The sequence below is a fragment of the Pinus tabuliformis genome, chromosome 1_2 (assembly GCF_031772625.1).
Source record: "Pinus tabuliformis cultivar Carrire ecotype Pingquan chromosome 1_2, CPIR1, whole genome shotgun sequence".
Classification (NCBI taxonomy): domain Eukaryota; kingdom Viridiplantae; phylum Streptophyta; class Pinopsida; order Pinales; family Pinaceae; genus Pinus; species Pinus tabuliformis.
In genome coordinates, this window is record NC_142298.1 from 361219587 (window position 1) to 361246258 (window position 26672).

Here is a 26672-nt window from a genome sequence, read left to right on the forward strand (position 1 = left end):
CCTTCTGAATATACATCAATGTCTTTTTGCAAGGAAAGCAACAAATTGGTAGATACTAATAACTTTCTTGCATGGAAGAAGAGGATTGATTTACTTCTCAAGGATAATGAACTTCTAGAAAACATCAAAGGGAATGTTACTATTCCTGCTAAGGAACAAACTCAAGCCTTATCTAAGTATAATAAAGATGAGACAAGCTCAAAGTCTCTAATAGAATCCATCAAATATGCTCTCATTCCTTATGTCTCCAAACTTGAAACATCAAAAGAAATCTATGATAAACTAGTAGAACTATTCTCGATAACCACAACTGGAGAAGTGATATCTCTACAAAGTGAATTGTACAAAATGAAGATATCAAAGGAAAGAATAGCTCCCTACTTCATGAATATCTCTGAGATGAGGGATCAACTTCAAGAGCTAGGGGAAGTCATGTCTGACAGAGAAATGACAACTATAGTACTCAATTCTCTACCTGAGGATTGAGGCAACTTCACATCAAGCTTATATGCAAAGAAGGAAGCCACCCTACTAAGTGAAATGTGGTCTCTATACAAGATAGAGGAAACAAGACTCAAAGCAAAGGAAGATGTGGGATCAAAGGAGAAAGCTTTTGCTACCATGGCCAAGAGAAAGGGAAAATTTGGAAAATTTGGTCCATGAAGAACAAACAACAAAGATATGTCCAAAATCCAATGATATGGATGCCAAGAATATGGACACTACAAAAGGAATTGTCCTAAAATAAAGAAGGACATCAACAACAAAAGAAGAAAGGAAGAAGCTCATGTGACTCAAGAAATGAAAGAAGAAGACAAGAAGCAAAAGAAGAAAGATCCTTCAGATCTTTACTATGACTAAGTCTACTTCTTTACTTAAAGTCTTATTTCAAAGATTTGAGTAGTATAGGAGCATGTAGGAATAGAATAAAATTGTATGGCTAGAAACATCTTCTAGAAACTAGAAGCATGATGTACATAGAGTTCAAAATACTCATGTAGAAGGAGTATTTATAATAGAACAAAATGCATGGTTAGAAATATCTTCTAGAATATAGGAGCATGGTAGATATAGCTCAATATATTCATGTAGAAGGAGCATACCTAGAATAGGACCTCATCCACAATGAGAGAAAATTGATCATGCCATTAAGAATCTTAGAAAACCTCCATCATCAAAAAGAAAGAAACATTTGCAGGGAAAGGGTCTTCAAGATCCTATGATGGAATCTTCAAAAGAACATTCATAAACAAAAACAGATGTCTCATTGGGAATCCCATTCTTGGGATTCAAGAAAAGGATGATATGCAGGTAAGCTAAGATGAATCAAGGAGGGCCACACCAAGGTCAACCAAATGAAGCTAAGATGATTGAAGGAGAATCAAGATGAGGTATGTATGCATCAAAGTTTAGTCATGTTATTATATGTATATTGTTGAGTCATGGGAATGGTTCTATGATATGATCAAGTAGGAAATAATCTCTTTCGCCATGACATGCTCGAAGGCATGTACTACAATGCAATTAAGGTCAACAAAAAGGAATACTCACATACGGAGTATAATATTGCTGACTATGAAGCAAGTGAAGAAGAAATGTTGACTAGTACTAGAAGCAAGCAATGAAGAAGTGCTCCCACAAGGAGCATAAGGTGGTTGACCAATCTATCCATGAAGAAGCAAATGAATAAAGAGATCAAGCATGTGAAGAACACCATGAAAACAAAGAATCTCTCTATCTGATAAAGATACTTTGAAGATAGGTGAATCAAATGGTCAAAAGAAAATGTTGAAGAACTTAAGGGAATGTTACACCATGTATATGTTTGTATAAGAGTCAAAGAATATCCCTCCAAGCAAAGTCAAGTCTCCTCCAAGCATGTGACACTACCAAAGAATCCATCTAAATCAAAGATAGCAAGTCGGCCTACAAACAACAAGTCAACCTTCAATTCAGCCTAAAGGAGGGACAATCCTCTATATATAGAGGTTGTCCACTCCTCCAAAGCCAACGTAATCTAGCTTTGAAATCAGCGAAGTGAAGGAACGAGTAAAGGGTGGAAAAGTGACGAGAAATGGAGCCACTAGTGCAGTGAAGAAGGTGAAGTCAAGAGGATTGTTTTCTAGGGTATAAAAAAATCACACGTGCAAAAAATAGAAGCATCCCCATAGTCATAAATGCAACAACATAATAATCCTATATTTATCTTTGTTTGGGCTAGAAAGTTAGGCCTAGAAGGCCTCCTACTCAAGCGAAGGTAAGGCTCTCTCAAGTGAAGGTGAAAGGATCCTAATTTGTAAGGTTACTTGTGACATGTGCGAGACTCTAGGACTTCTATACAGTGACTTCATTCTACACCTACATCTTAAGAAGAATCTCATTTGGTTGAAAGAAGGAAGGTGTCTACATAAGTGAAGGTTATCTCCAAGTATAGAAGAGAAGCACCTCATCTAAAGCTCACATAAACAAGGTCTAACAACAATTGAAAGAAGGGCGAAGTGACAAAAGAAGGAAGACTAAGTGTCGGGGAACAAAGTGCAGAAAGGAGGATGGAATTGACTTGTGCTTGGAGGACATTCTAGTTAGGGTCTGGGGTTTGGAATTGATCAATAAGAAGTTTCAATAAGAGAAATTTACCAAAGGGTTTTCCTCTCAAGAGAAGAGAGGTTTTGGCCTTGACACAGAGTTAACATCTTGTGTTTTTTTTCTTATGTTTTTTGTAGTAGTTTGATGAAGTACACACATGCATTAATAATAAGAAGAACAAGATTAAGCTAACAAGAAAAATTAAAAAGACTCCACAAATTGTTATCAAATCAAGAAGAATCACGCTACACCTAATTGCCCTTGATTCTTCAACATTATTTTTGTTGAGACAATACGATGATAGTGATCGAAGTCACGTCTCTGAGTTTCATTGCGCACAAATAATTGTAGCATTATTCCAACCTCGATCCCAACCCCGACCGCGACCTCGTGGGGGGCTTGTCGAAAGTTGGTCTCTCAATTAAAATCCAGAGTAAAGGTCCTGCGGCTGAGGAAGCCTAACCATAGTTAGGTTGGACTTATAGTCGAAGAACAACATGTTGGTGTGCAAGAGGAGGTTCCGACCGGATTCACCTAGGTCATCCTAAGTGGTCCACATGGTTTTCGACCAGCTCACGATCTAATTAAATAAGAAATTCTTTTAAAAGCGGAACAAAGGTTAGGGAAGAGTTTCGTTCCATACAATACTGTGGAACGACTATCGCTTAGTTAGGAAACAAAATAAGTACATGAATATATCATGTGGGCTTGGAATAATACATGTTCGTCCCCTCAGGTTCTATGGTTTATGAAATGTTAAAATACATGAATAAAAACAAATTGCACCGTAATTTCAAGCTTTGGTAAGTGTGGACAGCCAAAACAGGGGCATCGTAATTGGTTTTTTTTGGTTTAAATTTGCTAAGGAGATGGAAAAGGACAACACTATGCTGCATTACAATGGTGAGCAGCTTCGAAACGAGGCCTTTCGCTCAATGACGATAGTCAAAGAAGTTAGTGTTGGGAACATTTAAGGCTTACAAATAAACCCATATCGACGACGATCCTCAGTGGAACTAACTAACAGTTGGGAAATCAAGAAGTCGACCTTCGACAGGAACTAGTTAACAGTTGGGAAATCAAGAAGTCGACCTTCGACTTCATTTTTGCTCAGCGTATGCTATACTTCGACCTCGTCAAATTGGTCGGGCTTGCATCGACCAACTTAATCAATTTCACGAGAGTATATAAAGGAGGCCGGCCCCGACTCCGGTGGGCCACCAGTCGGTGGTCGGCTTTGGAATCAAGTCACAGAGTAAGTGTGGTGAAGGTTCCCAATTCTCGACTTTAAGTCAGGTCTCACCATTCTTGATTTGCCTGGTCATCCAGTATAGCAGACGACATCACATTTGGGCCTCGAACTTGATCCAAACTATCTTTTAATAGGTCATAACTTCATAAATCAGAGGTTTTAAAAATCCGTAGTCTAACCACATGGAGGAATAGTCTGGAAAGTTAGGGAACTTCTAGGTATATTTAGAGAAAATTTGGCAAGAATTTTTGTAAATCCAAATTATAGTTATTAAACTTCAGCATTTTAGGTGTCCTAGATGTTTTTGATGGTGCTTAATCTATTTCCACCATCAAAAACATGATTCAAACACTGTCTCTACAAGATTTTTTGAATTTTTTTTGCCCGGATTGCGGCCACTTTTGGTCGTCCACGCTATTCCTCAGCCTTAGTAGACAACTCCTTTCAAACATAGAAGAAGATAAGGCTCATTTAGTTGGAAATGGAGTCACAAATTTAAAGGGAAGAAATAGAAGAAGTTAGGAGAGCACAACATTCAAGGTATGAACGAGTAACGCAAGTTTAATTATTAAAATGTGACATAGTAAATATCATAGTAAATGTGATGCAAGTTCTAGTCATACATGTGGTCCTTAATAACGCAGTAGTCTAACTAGTCGGCGGAGTTGCCCGGAGGAAAGTCTCGTTATATTTAGAGAAAATTCAGCGAGGATTTTTGTAAATCCAAGTTATAGTTGTTAAACTTCAAATTTTTAGGTGTCTTAAACGTTTTTGATGGTGATGAATCCATTTCCACCATCAAAAACATGATTCAAACACTGTGTCTACAAAATTTTTTGAAATTTTTTTACCTAGATTCCAACCACTTTTGACCATCCAAACAATTCCTACACCTTGTTCAATGACTCCCTCTATGATCCTCATCGTATATTCTATTAATTCAACACCCTTGCAAGTTGGACGATCCAACGCCGCTTTACCCTACTCATCGTACATTGTATTAACTCAACACCCTTGACCACAGAAATATAATTGCGAAATAATTATATATATATATATATATATATTACAAATTGTTTGTTTGTTTAATTTTTATTCGACAAGGATTAATTCCAGGCATATAATAACACTTATGAAGTGCTTTAAAAAATATAAATACTATTTTCGAAGTCCCGGAAAATCTTTTATTTAGGAGTAAGTAGAAATCGTACACATGATCAAAATGGGTACGGATACTACGTGGAGGATCTTCATTGATTGTGGGTTAAATTGACTTGGCATGCCCTTATTTCCCTGTTGCCTTCATCTTCCCTCTCTGTAGCCGCGAAAATGACACAGCGACAAAAAAATAAAACCACGTTGGTGTTTCGTTTTATAAGAAAAATAAAAAATCTGACAAATTAATGGCTCTTCTGTGTTCTTCATCTGGGAATCTAACAAATTTAATGGCGGTTCTGTGGTCTTCATCTTCTCGGATGAGTTTCTCGACCCGCCGAAATGACGCAGTGGAAAAAAATAAAATAATGGATGCCGACGTTGGTCGCTTATTTTAAAAGACAAATCTAACAAATTTAATGGCGGCAACAGAGACGAAAAGCAGATCTTTACAGAATAATTCAGGCCCACTGATAAAGGATGACGATCACAGGATTTTAGGGTATCTTTCTCAAACAGTAAGGGATGATTTGTATTTTTATTTTTTCAATAACATTTTATATTTCATAATTAGATCTGTGTTCAAGTAAATTTTTACTGTAAATTTTAAGGTCATCTGAGGATGATCTTTATTTTTTCAATAACGCTTAATATTTCATAATTAGATGGGTAAGAATAAGTAAATTTCTAAACTAGTAATATCATTTTGAGTGAGTAGTTTTGAGGGGAATGTAAATTAGTTCATAAAATCACTATGTTAAGTATTAATGAACTTTTGTCAATTGAGTTTAGTTGAGATGGTTGGGTGGAATTATTAGGGTATTTTTTAAATTTATGAATTTAAAATTGAAATAAAAGTTTAGTTGAGATAGTTGGGTGGAATTATTATGATATTTTCTAAATTTATGAATTTAAAATTGAAATAAAATAATTATATAAAAAAATTCAGTATAAATATTAACAATTTTTTTTTATTATATTATTATTATTATTATTATTTTATTTTTATTTTTGTGTTTAAAGTTATAAAAACAAAGTTATTTTGAAAGTATTTATTTCTTGGCATTGTTTTTTCAAAAAAATATAATTGAATCAACTCATTATCAATTTGAATAAGAAAAAAATTAAATAACAAAAGACTTAAAAAACAAAAAAAACATCCTATAAACTATTTTAAACTAAAATCTATTTTTAATAAGCTATTTTTAAACTATAAACTATTTTAAACTAAAATCTATTTTTAATAAGCTATTTTTAAACTAAAATCTATTTTTAATAAGCTTTAAAATATCATTTAATTTCGTTTTAATCCTAAATGGATTTTAGTTCACAAAATCAATTCTAAAATGTCACACCGTTCAAGAAAGAAAAATTATAAATACCGGCAACGCGGGACATTAAATACCTTATAAATGATGTCCCACGGCAAGCAGGCGAGGATGTCCAGAATAAAGCTACTTTTTGCATATCTGCAAAGCAAAGGATTAATGTCAATCACTCACTGGCTTTAAACAATGCAGTGAACTAAAGGATTGCAGATCTTTTGCTCTGTAATGCAATTCTAAAAATGATTGGTTATATATATATAGTGCATACCGCAAGGCGATGCTGCTTCGCTTATAAACCATCTTGTATGTTTTCATGTCTCTGTAAGCCAGAAAGAATTGGACCACCATATCTGCGATGAATACTACCTGCACTGTCAGGTCCATTATGCTCATAGACCAGGGTAAACCTCGGTAGAACCCAAACTGTAATGGCGTAAAAAACGACGAATACATGGCCCACAAAACCATAAAACTCTCCCACCATTGGTAAGCTCTGCAAACAAATTCAACACGTTAGAAAAACCTAAAGAAAGAACCATTGGGAAGCTCTGCAAACAAATTCAACGCGTTAGGAAAACTTGAAGAAAGAACATTCAACACGTTAGAAAAAACCTAAAGAAAATTCAACACGTAAGAAAAACCTAAAGAAAGAAAGCTGAGTTTTTTCTAATTGAAGAAATGGACCATCTCTGGTGCAGCTTTCAAGTGTATATAATTTTACTGGGATCAGATTGCAAGTCTGTGAGACCAAATTTCTATTTCTACATTTTAAACAGCAGGCCTGTGTTGACCAAATTACCAAATTTCCACACTGTTATAGCACAGATTGATAAGTTAAATATACAATATATGATTTAATAGATTTTGAGTGAATTTAATGGCTAAAAGTATGTCTTTTCTTCTAAAAGATCCCAGGTTCAAAACCAAAAATGTAAAATATGTATGCTTTGAAAGAATTAACACTCGAATCTTACCTTATTTCACAAACATAAAAACTCATACATCATTTTGGTGTTCATATGCGGCATATTGAATTAAACAGAGATGAGAATAGTTGGCCAGACAGGGCTTCGGAGGATCTTTTATGAAACCTTTTTCTGTTCTGATCGGACTGTTCGACACTTTCACCACCATCCGTTTGGATGCGGACAACACAGATGGCATGAAGTTTGAACCGGTTACATCAATAAAAATATTAAATTGACACGTACAGACAGATAACATATATTGATTTTGTGAAGTGAAATATATCTTATGCTAAATAAAATGTTCTCCCTTTGTTGCTGTCGATTTGTTCATTATTCCTGCCACACAAATTCTTACATTCTCAACACAAATAAATAAAGACAGACTAGCAAGTTTGGTCAGCGTATAGATTTGCAATCATATCAAACATTGATTTGCAGTGAAACATGAATTTGAATATCAAAAGATTTAAATCACATCAAACATTGATTTACAGTGAAGCATGGATTTGAATATAAAGGGATTTGGATTCAGTCGTAGATTTAAGAATATTGTAAGTAAAAAGATGTGAAGTTTTAAAAAATTTAGAAATTTTGTTTTTTATAAAAAAAGCAATAGAAAATTTTAATTTTAAATTATTAAATTTACCTAATCCAAATCAGCCCATTATTGACTTGAGTTTTTACGGTCAGAATGACTAAACAAATTCACACAATCAGAATGATCCAAAAACATCCACAATATAAAAAAGTTCACACAAACAGAATGATCTAAAAACATCAATAATATCATTGTCCCATAAACGTGCATAGAACCATCCAAATCCCTGAAACAACCGCCAAATCTGAGATGAATTAAAGGTTTGCAAACACTGTACCATAAAACCAGTACAAAACCATTAAATGTTTGCAACAGAGACTCTTAACGAATATTCCAGAAATAACTTAATATTATGTAAAAATGTGACAATTAACCTAAATTTACGACTTGCGTCATTTGATTAAGAATATATTTTCTTCTTTGTTTTTGTTTTTATATAAGTTGAAATAAAGAAAAATGATTGTAACCATTTTTAAATTTGTAAGTTGAGAAACCACTATATTTTTTAATTATTATTTAAATATGATAAATAAGGGAATCGTTGAAAATTTAAAGTCCGCAGACAGTGAAAGTGAAGAATTTGAAAGTTGAGAAACTATTATTTATATTTATTATTTAAAGATGATGAGGATCGTTATTAAATTTACAATCGGGTGACAGTGAAAGTGAAAAAAATTCCAATAATTCCAGCATTAAGAAACAGTGAAATTACTGTATCACACAGCGATTTATTAGATGCCAAAGTTTCAATATGCTTGAAAAGAATGCCCCTACAATTAGCACTCCACATGCTAGGATCATCTTACTCTCCTCTTCATTCTTCCAGGCTCTCCACAACCAGCCCAACGCATAAATTAAACATCTTACTCTCCTCTTCATTCTTGCAGGCTCTCCACAACCAGCCCAAAGCATAAACTAAATTGGAAAGATAAGCTCTCCACAACCAGCCCAACGCATAAATTAAATTGGAAAGATAAAATGAACGATTCAGTAAGGTTACATAAATTACATTGAAAAGATAAAATGCATGATTCAGTAAGGTTACAGAAAATTAAGGATGAATGCATCAAGAGAAACAGTTCAATGACAATTTTGTAAATATACATACCTGCTATCAGGGGAGATGACGAACTCCTGGCCTAAACATCCTTTAGATAACCTAATCCCGCTTTCTTGGCTTGTGCCTGCAAATTCTTTAAAAATTAACAATGACAATCGACCAGCGAAAGAACCAGAGGCACAGTCGTCCATTTCGACACAGTCCTCCATTTCATTCAACTCGTATTCTTCTGGCGGTTGGCGTGTATTCTGCCGCAGCGTCATCCTGTCCGAATTTTCTTTTCAACTTACTTATTGTCGCGTCGTTTCACGCGCGAACAGCAATAACTTTAAAAGCAGAAACGGCTGCAACAAATTCCCAAAGTTCAGGAGGGGTAGCTTTCCCCTCTGTCGATCTTTTGCTATTTTCAGTTCCGGCGTGCAATCTCTCTTTTAAATTTGTACGTCATCAATCTTGCAGTTATTAAGTGACTCTGATTGACCTGACAATTAAAAAACTTTGACGCTCTTTTGTGAGAAAAGTACACAATTATACAATCTGATCGCATCTTGCCACTTCAAAGATCAACTTTGCAATATATCTACGCGTAAATTTGTTCAAATTTAAATAATTAAATACTGTAAATTCAATACTCAAATAACTAAATAATTTGAATCCATTATTTTCCCTTTCTTGTTTATATTCTGTTGTGAGTTCTCGCCCTCTGATGTTTACTTACCAACAATCAGACTCTGGAATTTTGTCGGATCGAAAAAAATAATGAGCATTCACGCAGGGATATAAGAAGATTAAGATTCCACACAGTTCGAAGGAATTAGGCAACTCCTTCGGTTTAACTACAGGGGGAGATTACAAAGGGAAGGGAAGGGAAGAGGCGGGATTGCAGTTTAAATCTGGAGACCTAGTTGAGTCCTGATTGGTTTTGCAGTTCAATGAGGTGCTGGATCAGTAATGGCCAAATAAAATTCAAGAATTGAAGGCCAATTTGATAGAGGACAGGGATGTGTAACCAGAAAGTTTAATTTTGGAGAAGGGAGTGCAGTGAGCCTATGTGGAAGAAGATCAATCTTGTGTTCATCGGGTATACAACAGCGAGTGGCTTTCTCGGCCCCTCCTGCTATACCGATCAACACGCAACTTCGTCAATTCATCGCAGCGCGGATGGATATTTAAAGCATGGATTTAACGTTCAGCCAGAAGGTTCGGACAATGTGTAACGATCAGCTGGCCACTTTGTTAACATTACCGGACCATGTGCTGTTTGTGACCACAGGTTCCATAAGGCATGATGCACGTCAAAATTAAACCAGAACGAGAATGAAGGTAACAGTGATTACCTTGTGAAAATAAGATAACTGGGTTAAAAGATTTTGATGCCAGAAGGATCTACATTGATTGGAATCTGAACTTAGATTTCTTTTGTAAGGTGACGTTTCAACTTAATTATTATTAAATTACAAGTTGATAATAAAAATATGTTATTAACATTAAAATAAATGAAATTAAAAAAATATATCATTTATCATTTTAAAAATATAATATTGTACCTCTTATATAAATAATATTTAAACTATTAAAATTTTACAAAATTAATGATAGTTTGTAAAATGATCATCATTTAGATACGTGAAATGACCTGTAACTTACCATTTTGTACAAAAGATGTCACCCTATAATTAAAATATAACATTATACTTCAAACGTGATAATTAATGATTAAATATTTTGTAAATTAAAAACCTAGTTGACATAAATACATTAAAATAATCCATTGTAGTTTTCTATACCAGTGAAATTAAAATTTGGGTTGATAAGTAAGGGAGAATAAAAACGATTTGTATTTGGGTTGATAATTAAGGGAGAATGAAAACGATTTGTATTTTTCTTCTTCAATAAATGTGTGTAAGTGTGTAAGTTTGGTGATTTTTTCAGTTATAATTATCATTAATTTTTGCAAATGCAAGTTGATTGATCAATGTTATTTTAGGAAAACCACTTCCCAACCACGTCACTTGTAATTGCCTTTTGATAACTTTTACGAGTGTAGATTAGATGCTACTTAAAAATATATGACTTTATTAGTATAATGTCACAATGGAATTATAGGATTCTAGTAGCTTTGTTGTAGATATTGTCTTAGTTGAAACCACCTTTCACTCATAGGGTAAGATCTAAAACTTTTTTTGATTGAATAAGAGTTATTTTCTTCATATTTAAGGAAAGAGCTTGTTTATCTATTAGATACCATAGAGAATTCATTTTAGGTGACACGTTTGTTCTTGATTAATAGCTATGGGTTAGTTCCCATTTGCAATAGTAGCCAATGATGGTTGTCGTTTATCCCATTAGATATCATAGTGAAGTCATTTTAGGTGACATGTTTGTTCTTGATTAATAGCTATAGGTTAGTTTCCATTTGCAATAATAGCCAATGATAGTTGTCCTCATTGTTGATTACAACTGATTTACAATAAATTTTGCCACCCTAATAAAACCAATAAATTGACAACCAAAACACCCAACATTAAACACTACATAAAAAAATGCCAACTAACTAAACATTGATTATCACATTACCAACTTGAGGTGGTGACTTGATATCATTACCCGTGTGGGAAACTTATCTCCGGAACCATCTTTTCCAAGAATAAATTAGTAACTTCAAAAAGATATTTTCTTGCAACAATTACTCAACTTTTAAAATGGCATGAGAATTAGGGCATTTGTCATTTTCGATGTGACATTAAAGTTTTTTTTTTGGAGATAATTTTTTTATGTGTGTGGAGGGAAGGAATTTAACATTTCAAAGGTGGTTTCCTTCTATCATAAAAGAGACTTAATATGTGTTAAGAGGTAAAATTGGTTTAAATGGATTTTAATAAAATACTTTATCCATTACTAACTATACCAACCTTGTTTAGAAGACCAACCTACCCAAAGTCTTTATATGACTATTTTAAGTGAGTTAGAGGATAGTTTGGTTGAGCATTATTCATTGTGCCTTGTATGAACCCACTCTATAATTTTAGAAGCCATTGGAGGTAGTTGACATCATTTGCTATTGTAATACTATGATGGAAATTTCATTCACTCTATCACTCCATGTGAATCTAATATAATATCCTTGGAGTATATTCCACTACACCATGTAGGTTCGTCCCCCCTTCCTTGTACACTAATAAAAACACCAAGTTCATCTTCTTCATCATTAGATTAGATATTTGATGTGTTATTTTAGTGTTCACCCACAAGCTTTTAACAAAGTCATTCAATTTATTAATATAGCCTACCCACCATCTTTATATTCCAATTTCCTTAACTTTCCTAACTCAAGCCAAAGATAACAACTAGAAGACAAGATATAAACTTGAATTGTGAGTAATGCTAGTTCCGAAGTGAGACACTGAGGTAACCATAATAAATATTTGAATGCTAGTATTGCAATGAAGTCACTATAATGAATCTTTTAATGATAGTATTAGAGTGAGGTGATTGGGGTGAGATTTGGTGTTACTACAAAAGTGAAAGCTCGAGGTTAAGTTTTTGGTTCTACAATTGGAGTGAGGGGTTGGGGTTCAATATTTTATGGCTAGTAGTGTGAGTACTAGAATGAGGGAGTGAATTGAAGCTTTTGGTGATAATACAAAAGGGAGGGACTTAGGTGAAATTTTTGGTGGCACTATTAGAGTGAGGGACTAGGGTGAATATTTTTACTCTAGTGGTGCTAGTATTAGAGTGAGGAACCAAGGTGAAGTTTTGGTGTTAGTATTAAATTGAGGATGGTGGTGAATACTTTTATGTTGGTTCAAAAATAGGGGACACAAATGAAGCTTTTGGTGCTAGTGCTATAATAAGGGACTAGGGTGAAGCTTTTGGTGCTAGTGATATAATAAGGGACTAGGGTGAAGCTTTTGCGACTAGTTTTTAGAATGAGGGATTAGGAAGAAGCTTTTGGTTCTAGCACATGTATCAAATTGAGGGGTCATGGTGAAGCTTTTGGTTTTAGTATAATAAAAGCGACTAGGTTGAAGATTTTGATGTTAGACCTAGAGTGAAAAACTAAAAGCAGCAAGGTAAAGATTTTAGTGTGAGTGTTAGAGTAAATGACCAAAAAAATATGATAAAACTTATAGTGATAATATTTAAATGACAATTTAAGCTTCAACCTAATTTCTCACTCTAATACTAACACCAAATACTTCATTCGAAATATTTGTAAAACAAAAATAATTTTAAAATAGAATTATAAAAATTATATAAATACCAACCACAAATAAAAAATAGGAAACAATATTAATATATAAAAAAAAAACATATCATATTAATCTAATGAAAACTTTATATTAATAAAGTTTTAATACAAATAACCAATATCCTTATACATGTTATGTTTGGTATGTATATAACCAAAGGGGATGACACTTTAGTGTCATTCTTTCCTACTTTTCTCTCTAAAATATACCTAAAGGCTTTAGCTTGATGACTTGCCAAATGAGTTAACGCGAGTACACTAAAATAAGCTAGTATTGTTTTTCAAATGAGTTATTATAATTTTTTAATGATCATGAATTTTTAAATATGCGTATTCATAACCAAGTATTAAATGAGAAAAAACACAACTTTTTTTTTTGGGATGGTTTTGGTGTCATTGTCGGTTCGTTGTGTGAGTTTAAGTCCACCAAAATGCACTTATCATGATGACTAAATTACATGTCGTTATGACACAATATTAATTTTAATACTTTTATTTAAAAAATGTTCATTTATTAGCACAATACAATATTAGCGAATAAGGCGATAGTCAATCATTTTTACACCAAAACGCTCATCCATGAAAAGAAATCTAAAACAGCCCCATCATTTAATCAATGGAGTGGGCCCATGTGGGCCATAGTGTAGCCTAAGTCAATGCTTCCAATAATAAATTTGGACACTAGCCAAAGCCATCTCCTTGCAATAGTCACTCCCTTTTTAAAATCCAAGAGGGCTGTAAGGGGACTTATCATCGTAAATTCTGTAAAGGCACTTATCATCATATATATGTTGCTATCTGTAAGGTTGTAAACGCATTTATCATTATGTTAGAAGGGTGATTATATTTATGTAGCTTTCATGGCCCAACTATGTTACCTCACTAAATGGTGAATAGTTTTGTGCATGCCACCGCTAGAAGCCATACATCATTTTGTACCCTTTCACCATCTCTAAGGACGATAGGATAGTGACATTACTCAATCTCAATAGGGTATTTTTTTATTAAATAATATTTTGGTTTAGATATTATTTAATTTAAATTAAAGTAAAGGTTGACACTCTAAAAATTTATTTTAAAGGTTGAAGTAAATAGAAAAACAAAAAAGTTGTTTGTTTGAGTGTTTGGGATTCATTTTAAGAGTGGATTAATAGTTAAGAGTATATGTTTTCTCTAGAGGGTTACAAATCGAATTCAGTGGGGTAATATATGTACACATCTATAGACTTAAGAAGTCAAATCACTGTGTAGAGAGAGATCCTCAATTCTCTTTATATGCCTAATCTCCAGCTTCAAGGAATGTGCATAGAGGAAGATCCCTAATCGTCCTTGTGTGTTCAATATCTAACTCGAGTAATTGTGCATATGTGAAGTCCTCAATACTTCTTATATGCTCAATTTGTAACTTATGTAAATGTGTATAGAGGGAGGTCCTCAATCCTCCTTGTATGCTCAATCTTTAACTCCAGTGAGTATGTATAACATGTCTCGTTGATGGAAGGAAAACAAGCAAATAAGAGGGAAAGAATGCAATAAATGAGAGATGGTATCAAATCTCATTAATCCAACATAACTCTACAATGAATACCTCTTTAGAGTCATGATCTCCAATCTCTCTACTTTAGCATAACTCTATAATGAATTCCTCTATAGGTAGATTTGGAACTCCTTCAAGAATCAATTCTTATGTGAACTAAATTCTTCCATTAGCTATATTCCATATGCCAGATGAGAATTTAAGGCAATTTAAAGGATGAAGTAGGCTTCATGAGAGATCATCTTTGGTATGCATGCTCCCATGTCATTTTAGAAGGCCTATGTGCATTAATGCACCACCAAAGACTATTTTTTTGTTAGGATTCTAACCTAACCCCTATAAATAAATAGATACGTTAATATATATTGAGGCCATCTCTATTAAATAAAGTTAATGCAATAGATATGGTGTGAAAGCAATAATTGTAAGAAGGCTTATTAGAAGGTTTTTCCTCTAACTAGAAATTTCCTAGGAGGTTAGATAGAAGTTCTACAAAAAAATAGAAGTAATGTAATGGTATGTCTTGTGAAGCACATTGTAATGGCAACTTTATTGATCTGGAGGTTGCTCCCTTGAAGAGGAAAATGACATTGTTTTCATCAACAAAGGTATTGCTATTTGTGGTATTCTAGTTTTTTTTACAATTGTCTATCACTATTATAATATATCATTTATGCTCTAAATTTGGGTATAATTTATTATTTCAACTCTAAATCTTCTAATTTGCTTATAAAGAACACCGTTGTTATCATAAAACTTTCCTTGGCCAAGAATTTTAGAGTTTTTTCAAGTTAGAAACATATTCCAACATCTATAAATAACATGTGTTGTTCAATTGGTCAATATGTGTTAGGGGAAGGATACACACATGAAATGCAAGTGGTTTCCTGGTTCAACATCTTTTTAACCCCTATTGATACCCCTTCAAGTAGTACCATGTCAAACTGCACATGTATGTAGATTTTCATTTCCACATACCCTCAGGTATATTAGAAGTCCCCTAGGTTAACTGAAACTAGCTTTAGATAAGATGATTGGCCATAATGTTGCACTAATACATTGAGAATAACACTTAAGAAGATTACTCTCTATTACTTGGGTAATTAGACAATATGACTAAGGGTATGATCAAGCCTCTTTAGTTGGTGCCTTGAAAGATGGGGCCGAGTGCTACTATTGGACCTTGCACATATATCATATAACTATAGCACCTGACACTCCTTTTCCTTCGATACCTTGGTAAGCCTATCCTCCACTACCAATCCATGAATTCCTACATAATTTGTAGTACTAAGGATTTGGGAATTTTGTCGACATAATATTTCGGTGGGAGTACAACATCGTTAGGAGTAGAAGAAATATCTAGGTCCTACGCACACCCTTACTTGAGACCTATCTCAACATAATCCTTCTATCAAGCTAATAATCATGGAATCACTCTCTAGTTAGTATTTTTGGTGGAGCGAGTCACCCCACTACCAAGTATATATCTTAACAAACACAACATGTAGTGTTTATCACCTTAGTACCACTCTCTAGTAACTTTTTTCTTATGGATTGACATCTTTATGGCTACCACTCAAAGTGTGGATATATCCACCTAAGTATGATATTTTGAAATTATATGTGATGAGTTGTAACACAAGATAGATCACAACCACTCATATGCTCAACAAAATATTAGTTCCATCCTTGACAAGCTAGCCAACCTAGATTCACTATCCAACTAGATTTCCAAACTCATGGTGATGCAAACTTATATCCGTGATTCACAATCTTTGAATTATAAATGGCTAGACCAATCATGCCGAAAGGAAGGGGCTAAATCATCCAATCCCACTAGCTACACTCAAACCCACTTGTTTGTGTTCCACTGACTCACATGTGGCACAAAATTTCGTAATTTGATCTTAATAAATTTGATGGATACAATCCCACAAGATGGGTCACTTAGATGGAAAACTTATTTTCCCTACATGTCATCACCAATGACTTAATGAAATTTCACGTGGGTGTCTCATATTTGGATCCTAAATGTTGGTAATGGTGCCAAAGGCATAAGAACTCCCATTGGGATTATATTTCTTGGACACAATTTGTATCACACTTCTATAAACACTTTGAAATAAACACTCACTATTTGGGATGACTAACCAAGCTTAAAAATCTAGTACAATCAAAGATTTCATGTCCAATTTTGAGTAATTGGACATGCACATAAAAGGCATGTCTAATACCTTTTCAAGGGATTGCCTGATCGATGGCCTAAAAAAAGATATATGTGAACAAGTCAATGGATTGTCTTATGAACTCTCAAAGAGCCACAAAATATCAAAAGATGATGAATGCTCAAATTAAAAAATGTCTTAATTTATTCCCCACTCATGTTCCACTATTTCCCTCTCCTAATCCCTCTCTATCCTTTCCACCTCTTAAGATCCATAAGTTAACCCTGGCTAAAATTATGGAGTTCCAATATAAAGGTCTCTACTACAATTATGATGAGAACTATTTTTCCTGACATAAATGTAAGAAAAAAATGCCTTTGTCTGTTTCAAAGGACATTATGATGAGTAATTTGAAGCTATAATTTTAGATCTCTTCATCCATCTGTTGAAGATGCTCCTCCTTTTTCTTCGCAATATTTGGAACCATATATATTGATCCAGGGATCTTTTGCTTATAGATGTATGAAAAGAATCACATGTAGAAATTGCAGCTTAACACATGAATTTAATGTGCACACAAGAAAGAAGAAAGAAACACATCAAGCACAAAAATAAGACAACAAGACTTGATAACGAATTTCGTTCAACTTGGACTACGTTTCCGGGACCTGCTCGATCAATTGGTAGGCCTTCATTCATTAAATGGCATGAAAAGAAGCGAATACATTCATCAGTTACATAAAAAGAGGCTTATACCTTCATTCTAGGAAATGGCTATGAAAAGGAGAACTCAGATGAAGAAATGGACAACACCACTGCATTCGTGGCGTCGAGAAGGGTAGAAACCATATAAAATTTTCCCAATTCAGACAAAATGATCAATCGCCCCTCCTGCATGTTGCTGCCTTGAATTGTGTGCCCGAAAATCCTCTCCCTAGTACTTTTTCCAAGCATCGGGCTTTTATAATGTCAGATTTGTTACAAGTGTGCTTAAATCGGGGGTTGTTTGTTCATAATAGAGGTCGTTTGCATAGAAGTATCGGCGGGCACAACAAACCTTAAAAATAGGCCTTTTTTGTTCCAAGCGATAATACACAGGGAAACATTAAAAAACCAAAAACCCGTACTTCAAAGTTCCCTAAATCGGGCTTATCGACCCATCAGGTCTGGCCCCCATATCGTAATCGGCATATCGCTGGTGCACTGGTACTGCTAACGGGGATTGTCGACTGCCAATCGTTGATCGCCAATATCGGCGTCGGCTGATCGCATCGACATCTCACTCATACAATGGCCCGAGGGTTCTGGTTTGCCGATCGCCGATCGGCCGATCGCTCCGATCGTTGATTGGCCGATCGCAATAATCCCGTTATCGTTGATTACTTGCCGCCGAATCTGATTAATCGAGATCACTGATTGGAAGTTTGGCTGCACCTCCTTAAGTCTGCCCCTTTGACTTCTCCAATTACGGTTTTTCCTTTTAAAGGCTTGAAGCCATTTTTAGGGAAAAAACCCTCATTTTCCAAAGGAACAAGGTGACCTTCTTTCTGCCATAACTTCATCATCCGAACTCGGATTGGAGTGTCGTTCACACCGTTGGAATCAAGGTGACGAGCACTTCGATTTGATGTCATGATACTTGCTTTTCTTCAACTTTGAATTTTGAGCTTTTCCATGCCATTGTATCTGAAGATCCACCTGGATCAATCCTCCCCATTGAGGAGCTTTTGGACCGCCAAAAGCTTTCATTAGTCAATTGGCAAGTGAGGGAATTTTTCCCTCACCCTTTCCTTCTCCAGCCATTTGGCCTTGCTGGGGTGCATTCCCTTGAAACCAACTCGAAGGTATTCCACATCTCCTCACCGTGAAGTCCTGGTTCTTCTGTCAAGGATGATGTCTTCAGGTAACTCATCGAGATATTCTGGTGCAAAATCATCAACTGTAGGAACTGTGCCCACCTCATCGGTGTCCATGATTAATGGTGGTTCATACAACTTTAATTTCTCCACATTCACTACTGAGTACATTTGCATATATATCGGCAAATCAAGACGAAAGGCATTGTTTCCAATCTTCTCTAGAATGTTGAATGGACCATACAGGATTGGTCGCAACTTCTTCCCTTCTCCCTTCATCCTGTCCTTGCTGATGTGGAACCACACTTTGTTGGCCACTTGGAATTGATGGTCGACTCGGTGTTTGTCATGTCGAGCCTTGTATCAGGCTTGGATTTTCTCCAACTACTCTTGTACGACTTGGTGAATCAATTGGATTCGCTGAATGAACTGCTGAGCTTTGTCCCTATCATTACGTCCACTGGAGCCATCTTCCCTTCCAAAGACCATATCAAAAGGCTCCTTTGGTAGGTGGTGGGCTCCAGTATTGCAGCAATAATGATGCAACTCCTGGGACTCCCTTCTTTACTTTTATCAACCCGGTAGTTCGTAACAAACTTGGAAGCGACGGTGCTATATGCAAAAGTACTAGCTCTTGCCGCAGGCTGTCACTTGATCAGCTGGCACAAGTCCGCTAAGAGCTTAAGCCAACTTCTATGAGCTATTAGAAGAAGCTTTTAACTGTGATGGATGAAAACTAACTCAACTAGAGGCTAATCTACTTGCAGAAAGAAGTTGAAAGCTAGAAAGGAACACAAACCCTAGTTTTATCGACTAACCCTACTGGCGCAAGTAAAAAGGTGAAAGCTACAGAAATGGATGCCATTGACTTCTAGAAAGGTAAAATGCATGTGACTAAGCTACTTCTGAAGAGAAATATGGAGGCAACATCTTTTTACATTTTTGAGTAATTTTTCAGAATTATTTTGTATGTGCTTTAATTATTTTTGATTGTGCAGAGGGTGATTGGCGAAAGGAAATGGAGTAGGCGCTTGTAGGAGGTTGGGAAGGTTAGAAGAGGGCCTAAGGGGTCCCTAGCACCCTTCCAGAGAGTTTCATAGTGTTCGGATCTCAAGAGACCGCTTTCGTGAGCTTCTACAGGAAGTCTGCAGGGGTTCTACAGGATGTTCTGTGGCTTCTATAGGATGTTTCTACAGGATGTTCCGAAAGGGGATTTTGGAGGGTTGATGGTGGAAGAAAGGGAAGAAGTGGGTACGGAGGCTGGATGATGATGTGGAAGGGTCCAGGACTTGGCGAACGAAGCAAGTGAGTGATAAGGATGGTTGGATTTGTTCAAGGAAGGGTAGAGCAATGTTGCACAAAAATATGGAAATTAGGTCAAAGTGAGAGAACGTAGCAAATGTGAAGCAAGAATCAGGGTTAGAGGACGGAGCAGGCGGTATTGATGGAGTAGGGGTAGGCAAAGAGGTATCACAGGTGCTTTGCAAGTTATTTTCCAAACTATTCAAACAAAGACTCGGAAAACCAAAGACCTAGCTACTTTAACCTAATCTGTCCTAAATATCAGCAAAGAAAATGAACAGAAGTTTATTGGCAACAAAATCATGTGAAATAGCTATGAAAACTAAGAAATCATGGATCTGAGCATGTAACCGCAACTTGTATCAACTTCCACAAATGAGAATCTAACACTAACAATTGCATGACAAAGCAAAGACAGTGTTTTTGGTGGCCGTAAGGACGCCTTGGTCCCAGCTCATGGTCCCTTGGAGGGAGAGGTGAGATCAAGGGCGCTTGATAGCCTTTTTGTGAAGATATTCTCTGTTATCAACCTATCAAACCAATTTGAACATGAAAAGCCTTTTTTAATCATCAACAATGACCTAGGTAACCAAGCAAGACTTTAATCTACTTAACAGAAATTATTTGATAAAGACATCAACAACACATAACAATACACAAGGAAGCCTTGGCACTTGGGTTGGGCCCAACCCCAAGAGCTGCAGGCTCCTAAGCAGAAGCTCAGAACTGGTGCCAAATGAAACTACCTTCCATTACTAAAAAAAAACCATGTCACAAAAGAAACTGTACAACAGAAGCTACAAAATGAGCTGAGAAACTAGCAACACTATATTGCAGAATACAACTGTTCAAAAAAGTAACCTACCTATTTATGCAACACGAGGACCTCTAACAGTCCTCCTTGATTCGAGGGGCTTGGCTGCCCAAACTGCTAGTATTCAATCACTTCATAAAAACTGCTCGACTGCCCTTGGCAATCAACGTTGGTGGGCTGCTAAACTCCGAGCTGATGGTGGAGAATTCAAGGAGGAGGCCATTTAGTGCAGGAGGCACCCTCCCTACGAATCCTCAGCATTGTCCCCTTGCATTCGGCTGTCAAATGGCTCATAAATTCTTGACCTTGGTTCAAAAATTGTCCAAAAATCTGCAATAAACACGTATTAGTCTTCATGGTCAAGTGACTATCCTCATTCATTCAATCAACATAAATATGCTCAAAAGCATGCATAAACTATGAAGAATGGTGGATTAATGTAGAACAATAGGCAAAATGAGCCCAATAAGTTACCCATTTTTGGGGCTCATCATCAACCCCCTGCTAAATGGGTTGCTCATCCTCTGAGCAACTAATCTAGCTCATCATCCTTGATAGCTTTAACTGCCTCTCTCACGTCCCAGGCCTTCGAGGTGATGTCTTCTTCCCAGTCATGAAATCCTACTTTTCTTTCTACTTCCTCCCACTGCCTATTTTCCTCTTCTTCCTTAACTCCTTCCATCAATCCCAAAAGCAAGGGAGGACTGAACTTTAGGCTGATCCTGCAGATTTTGCATTGACTATTTGTAGAGGGGTACCCTTTCCAAGGCCTCCCTCATCTTGGTTGGAGAGTGGTATTCTCTTATCTTCAAACTGTGGGGCAGTGTGTTCCACCTCCTTGTGCAAGCATGGAGGCAGTTATCCCCCAACAGTCTCTCCATGTCCTCAAAGTGGGCAATAGCTTGAGCTTGTCGTTCAATGTAATCTGGTAAATCTCGAGGGTCGTTGGCCAAGTGTTGGTGGGTGCTTATCAATGCTAAGGGATCCTCTGGCTCTGCTCTGATCATTAGTGGCTCACTGAGTTCCCTGTTCATAATATTTCAAACCTCTGCTGCCCTTTTTTCCTCATGATTCATCCAAGAGGCCATGGCCATAAGTTGCACATCTCCTACCACAGTGTTGGAATCCCACGAATTCATTTTTGGAAGGGCCAAGTTGTGTAAATAAAACTCTGATAATTTAGCCTTGTCCTCTGATGAGCTATTGTCACATAAAGCCATGAATTGATGGTAGTTTTGAAATGGAGTAGTGCCCCTTTGGGCCAAGTTGTTAATCTAGAACTGCAACCATTGATCTTTAAGGTACAAAGCGTATGACTTGGCAGGCTGCCTACACTGTACGGCCTCTATTGCCCAGCTGGCCATGCAGGCCAGTTGGGCTTCCTTCTCATGTACCTGTTGCCATAGAGACTGTATCTCCTCTGCTACCTGCAACTCCTTCTCCTGTAGCTGTTTTTTTAGTGCCTTGATCTCAGCCTACAACCCATCCTTTATTTGTTGTTCATCCAAGGTTTCTTTTTCTGTTAGAGGCTTTTCCCGTTGGTGTTGTTCTCCTAGAATGGAGGACCTGTCTTCCTTATGGATTCCCTGTAGCTATAGCTGCTGTTTCAACAGCTCGTTCTCTTCCTGTAGTTTGGCCCTCTAACTGCTTTCCACATGCTTCACCATGGCCAATTATTTCCTTGACTCCCTGAGTTGTTCTTCTAGGGGGCCTATGTCTGCCACACCCTTGGACTTGGCGATCCTCATCCAAGTGTGAGTCCTAATTCTTTCTTCTTCCAGTGCAAAGAATAGTGGCACCACAAATTTCTAGGGAATTATTTTCCTAGCTTCTAACAGGTTATAGTATGTGCCCAAACTAGGCTGAGGGCTTGGTTCCAATATTTCCTATGTCCTTTCTTCTTCCTGGGATTGATTGGATGCCTTTTCCTCTAATCTCTCGGTCTCTTTTAGCTTAGCCCGAGTTTCTTGTAGAGATTTCTCAGCTTCCTGTAGAACTGTCTTTGAGTCCATTGTCTTCAGTCTTTCTCTCCAGGTGGAAGTTTTTGGGCTTCCTCGTTCATAGGTGACGGATATCTTTGAAGGAGACCCTTCCTTTGGTTTAGGGGTTGTGTCTTCAATGATAATTGGCTCCTTTGACTGCGGCTGGGGTCTGCCTACTTTGATCTATGTGCTCCTTCTTGCTTTAAAGTACATGGAGGTTTGCCTCTTTCGCTTCCCTTTTTGTTTTGGAGGTGTTTTTAAGGCGGAAAGCACAGCTGCTGCCTCTCTTGCCAATATTTCTGGTGATTTCCCCCTTTGCTGTTCTGTTTCCATGCTTCCTGTAGAAGTCTCTGTGTCAACTGTTTCTGCCTGTATTGCGGCCATTTCAGGATTTGTCTTTACCTTTTGTTTTGGTGTGACTGTTGTGGCTATGCCAGCCTTTACTTGGGATGTTTCTGCCTTCTCTGCTCTCCTCTGCAGTCTCTTTTCCCTTGGTGTTTGTGCTGTTATTCCTTGCTCTGTTTTAGGCTCAGCAATTTGGCCCTTTCCCTCTTTCTCTTTTTGCCCTGCTTGTGCTTGTTTGTCTTGTGTTTCTTTACCATTGGTTTTCTCTTCTGCTTCAGTGTGTTCCCCTTCTTCACTGCTAGATGACGTGAGCTCCTGGGCCAGAATTCTAATATCGTCATCTTTGGACATGTTTCGGAAAATTTCCCAAGAGAGGGGGACAGTGTAGGTGTGGAGGGCATCTTCCACTAAAAGTTTGATGAGCCCATGATGGGCTAACCGATCCGGTGTCCCTTCTTTCAATTTTGTGCCACATTCACTTAATGACTGCAGAAGAAAATAGGAGATGCTCAACTTCTCTTTTGGAGGTAAATCCATTCCATGTCTTAGTTCACTCAGCAACCTGAAATGATAGTTGTAGACAATGCTGAACCTCCCTTCGCAGGTAGTGTATTTCATGATTTGGAAACTGACTTTGCTCCAGAGAGGAGGTAAGCTGGTTCTCCGGACCCCATTCTTGTCTTCTACAGGATGTTCCTTAGGCAGGAAGAATGCTTTCTTGGCTGCCTGGCCCAATGACCTTTCTGCTTTGCTCCAAGGGAGCCCTAATGGGAGACTAGTAACACGAATGATGGGCTTAGGGGTAACTTCTATAGTCAAACCCCTAAAATTCATTGTGGCTTGTGTCTTTGATTCAGGTTTTAGGGACATTAAGAATTCCTCCGTTATCTCATCGTCATGACCCTGAATTTTGTCACAAAAGGACATCCAATTGGCACGGGTGAAGAGGTCCACCACCTCTAGATGCTCACGCAGCTTGCTGGGATCCGAAGGTTCTTTCTTGATAAACCCCCTGGCATGGTGAGAGTGCCCTATTTTATGCTCTGATCAGAAAAGGGAATGTTGTTTATGGATTTCTCCCCTGAAATTTGAGAAGGGATTTCAACTATTAATTAGCACCAATTCCCTGGCTTTAAGGCTGTTTCTGCCCAGAACTTGGCTATCCGTTTATGAAGGAAGAAATTGGGTTTCCACAGACAGAGTACAGAGCTCAATGTTTATTCCCAACATACATACAAACATGCAAATTCAAATTCTTCATACACAGGCTAGCCCTCACAGTTGCGTATCTTTCCTACAGGAGAATTTCCTTTTTTAACAGGAATTTTGGAGGAGAAGTTTGACGCAAAAACGACTAAGAAATATCATGCAACACACAGGAAAACTGCTATTTCCAACTCACAAGCAGATTTTTCTCGGACTCCCCAATTTGAGACAGTTAAATTCACCACCTTTTCGAAACATACCATGCATGGAAGAGTGTTTTCGAGCCTACCTCTCTCGGAACTCCAAATTCGATGAAGCAAAGTCCAGGCTTCTATGCTCCGGAAATCTATGTCGTACTTCCTGTAGAGTTGCTTCCTGTAGAACTCTTGCCGGCTTCTGTAGGATGTCACTGCGCCTCTGAATGAGCCTGGTACGTGGGAGATTTTTTTTGAAATAGGCCGAAAAGCTCGGTGGAGGATGACGGGTTAACAGATTTTGGACGCAGAGGACGCGTACTTCGGCCGAGGACATTACAAGTGTGAATGAACAGAGGGTGGTGAGAGTCTTCAGCCGAGTATCTTTTAACTGTGACGCAATTCGTGGCGAGGGGATGAGGTGGCTGGACCGAACCATTGATCCAATGTCACGACCATCATTTCTCTGCGTGTCTCTAACCGCCATCACCTCCCCTTCTGCCATTAACCTCCGCCACCACTGCCAGTCCCGATGATTTTCCCCGACTGGACACTCCACACGTGTCGGCTGCACGTCTCGTCAGAAAATTTGAACGTAACTGAGCTTGTTTGGATCCCACGAAACTGTGTAACTGGCTGAGGGTGGCCAGTTGACTGGCCACCGATCCCATTCAATCCGAACCATTTTCATAAGCATGCAGCTTTCGAAATATAGTTTATGAAATTGACGAATGGGTTTAGACACTTACTTGCGTGGCCATGAACGCATTATGTAGACTTTGGGTCTCGCGACCATTCCTTCGCTTGCTGCTGCCTCATGCACGGTGTTAGAACCCATTCCTTCATTCTTTGATGCTGTATGCACAGGTTTTGGAACCTGATCCTTCGTTTTTAACACTGCATGTACAGGCTCTGTTTGGTTTCGGCTGCCGAGGATGTTTTCACGTCCAAGAGGAGTCTTTTGCATGTTCCTTTTGTTGTTTTTGGTTGTTCCTGCTTCCAGAATATGTCTCCTAGAGGGATTAGCTGCTACAGGATTCCTGTAGGATGTGCTGTAGCTGCTTATCCTCCTGGAATGCAAGCTAAATGAGCAGGGTTATATTGCTGACGAGGGATTCGGCTGATGAAGAGTCCAGATGGAGATTGACAGGTAGGGTGAGCTAGACATCATTGCTTAATTCGTCGCTGAAAAATTCTTGTTGGCAATATGAGGAAAACAAGGTTTCTTGTATGACTGTGCAAGAACACATAACTAGGTGGATGACGGAGGTGTAAAGAGATGGAACAGGGTGCCATATGGTGATGGGTGGAAACAGGGGTGGCTGCAGGCCTAAAAAACAGTTTCCAACCTTCAGATTTCCCTCCAAGATCGATTTTGGCTTGCCCGAAGGTTCTACAGGATGTTTCCTGTAGAAGACATAGACTGCCTGTAGAATAGGTAGAACTTCCTGTAGAAGGTGAAATCTGCCCCCGAATATGATCAAATCCTAGGAGAGGCGAGTGGTTATGGAGGAAGTGTCTGTGAGGGTGTCCTGTAGCCTGGTGCAGACCCCTGTCCTTGTTTTGTGTGACCTTCCTAACCTGCAATATATTCCCTGCAACCTGCAATTATTCCACAGAGGTTAGGCTTGTTTTTCTTTTTTCTATTTTTTTTTCTTTCTTTCTTTTTTTTGAGAGACAGCTGGGGTGCCTCCATGAGGTTTTCACCCTCACTGCCTACCCCAGGCACCTCTAAGAAGTTTTCACCCAGGGATCTTTTTATTTCACTTCTCTGTTTTTTTCTCTTTTTTTTTTTGCTCAAGGTGTGGGTGGAGTAGAGACAGGGCCTTGCTCCACTACCAACACTGATTTGTCCAAAGTTTCAATGAACTCCTGCCTCGAAAGGGGTTTCCTGTAGATTTTCAATTGATGCCCATTGATGAACATGGTGATGGCTTCTTCATCAATGGTCCTGATAAGTACTGAACCATTGTCGTTGCATTTCTCCACTGTATATGGTCCTAACCACCTTGTCCTAAGTTTCCCTTTGAAATCTTTGTATCTTGAGTCATACAGCAGCACCCATTCTC

General features: G+C 37.5%; 1 protein-coding gene across 1 annotated transcript in view; it reads right to left on the minus strand.

The window, feature by feature from the left end:
- LOC149205866 (potassium channel KOR2-like) overlaps nt 1–10089 on the minus strand; it is a 352983-nt gene extending 342894 nt beyond the window's left edge. Inside the window, exons 1-4 of the mRNA XM_089395197.1 lie at nt 9666–10089; nt 8996–9428; nt 6590–6814; nt 6399–6462 (exon numbers count right to left, since the gene is read on the minus strand). Coding sequence (XP_089251323.1) covers nt 6399–6462; nt 6590–6814; nt 8996–9210 — 504 coding nt within the window. The 5' untranslated portion in view covers nt 9211–9428; nt 9666–10089. The remainder of the gene's footprint in view (nt 1–6398; nt 6463–6589; nt 6815–8995; nt 9429–9665) is intronic.
- Between the last annotated feature and the right edge of the window lie 16583 nt (nt 10090–26672).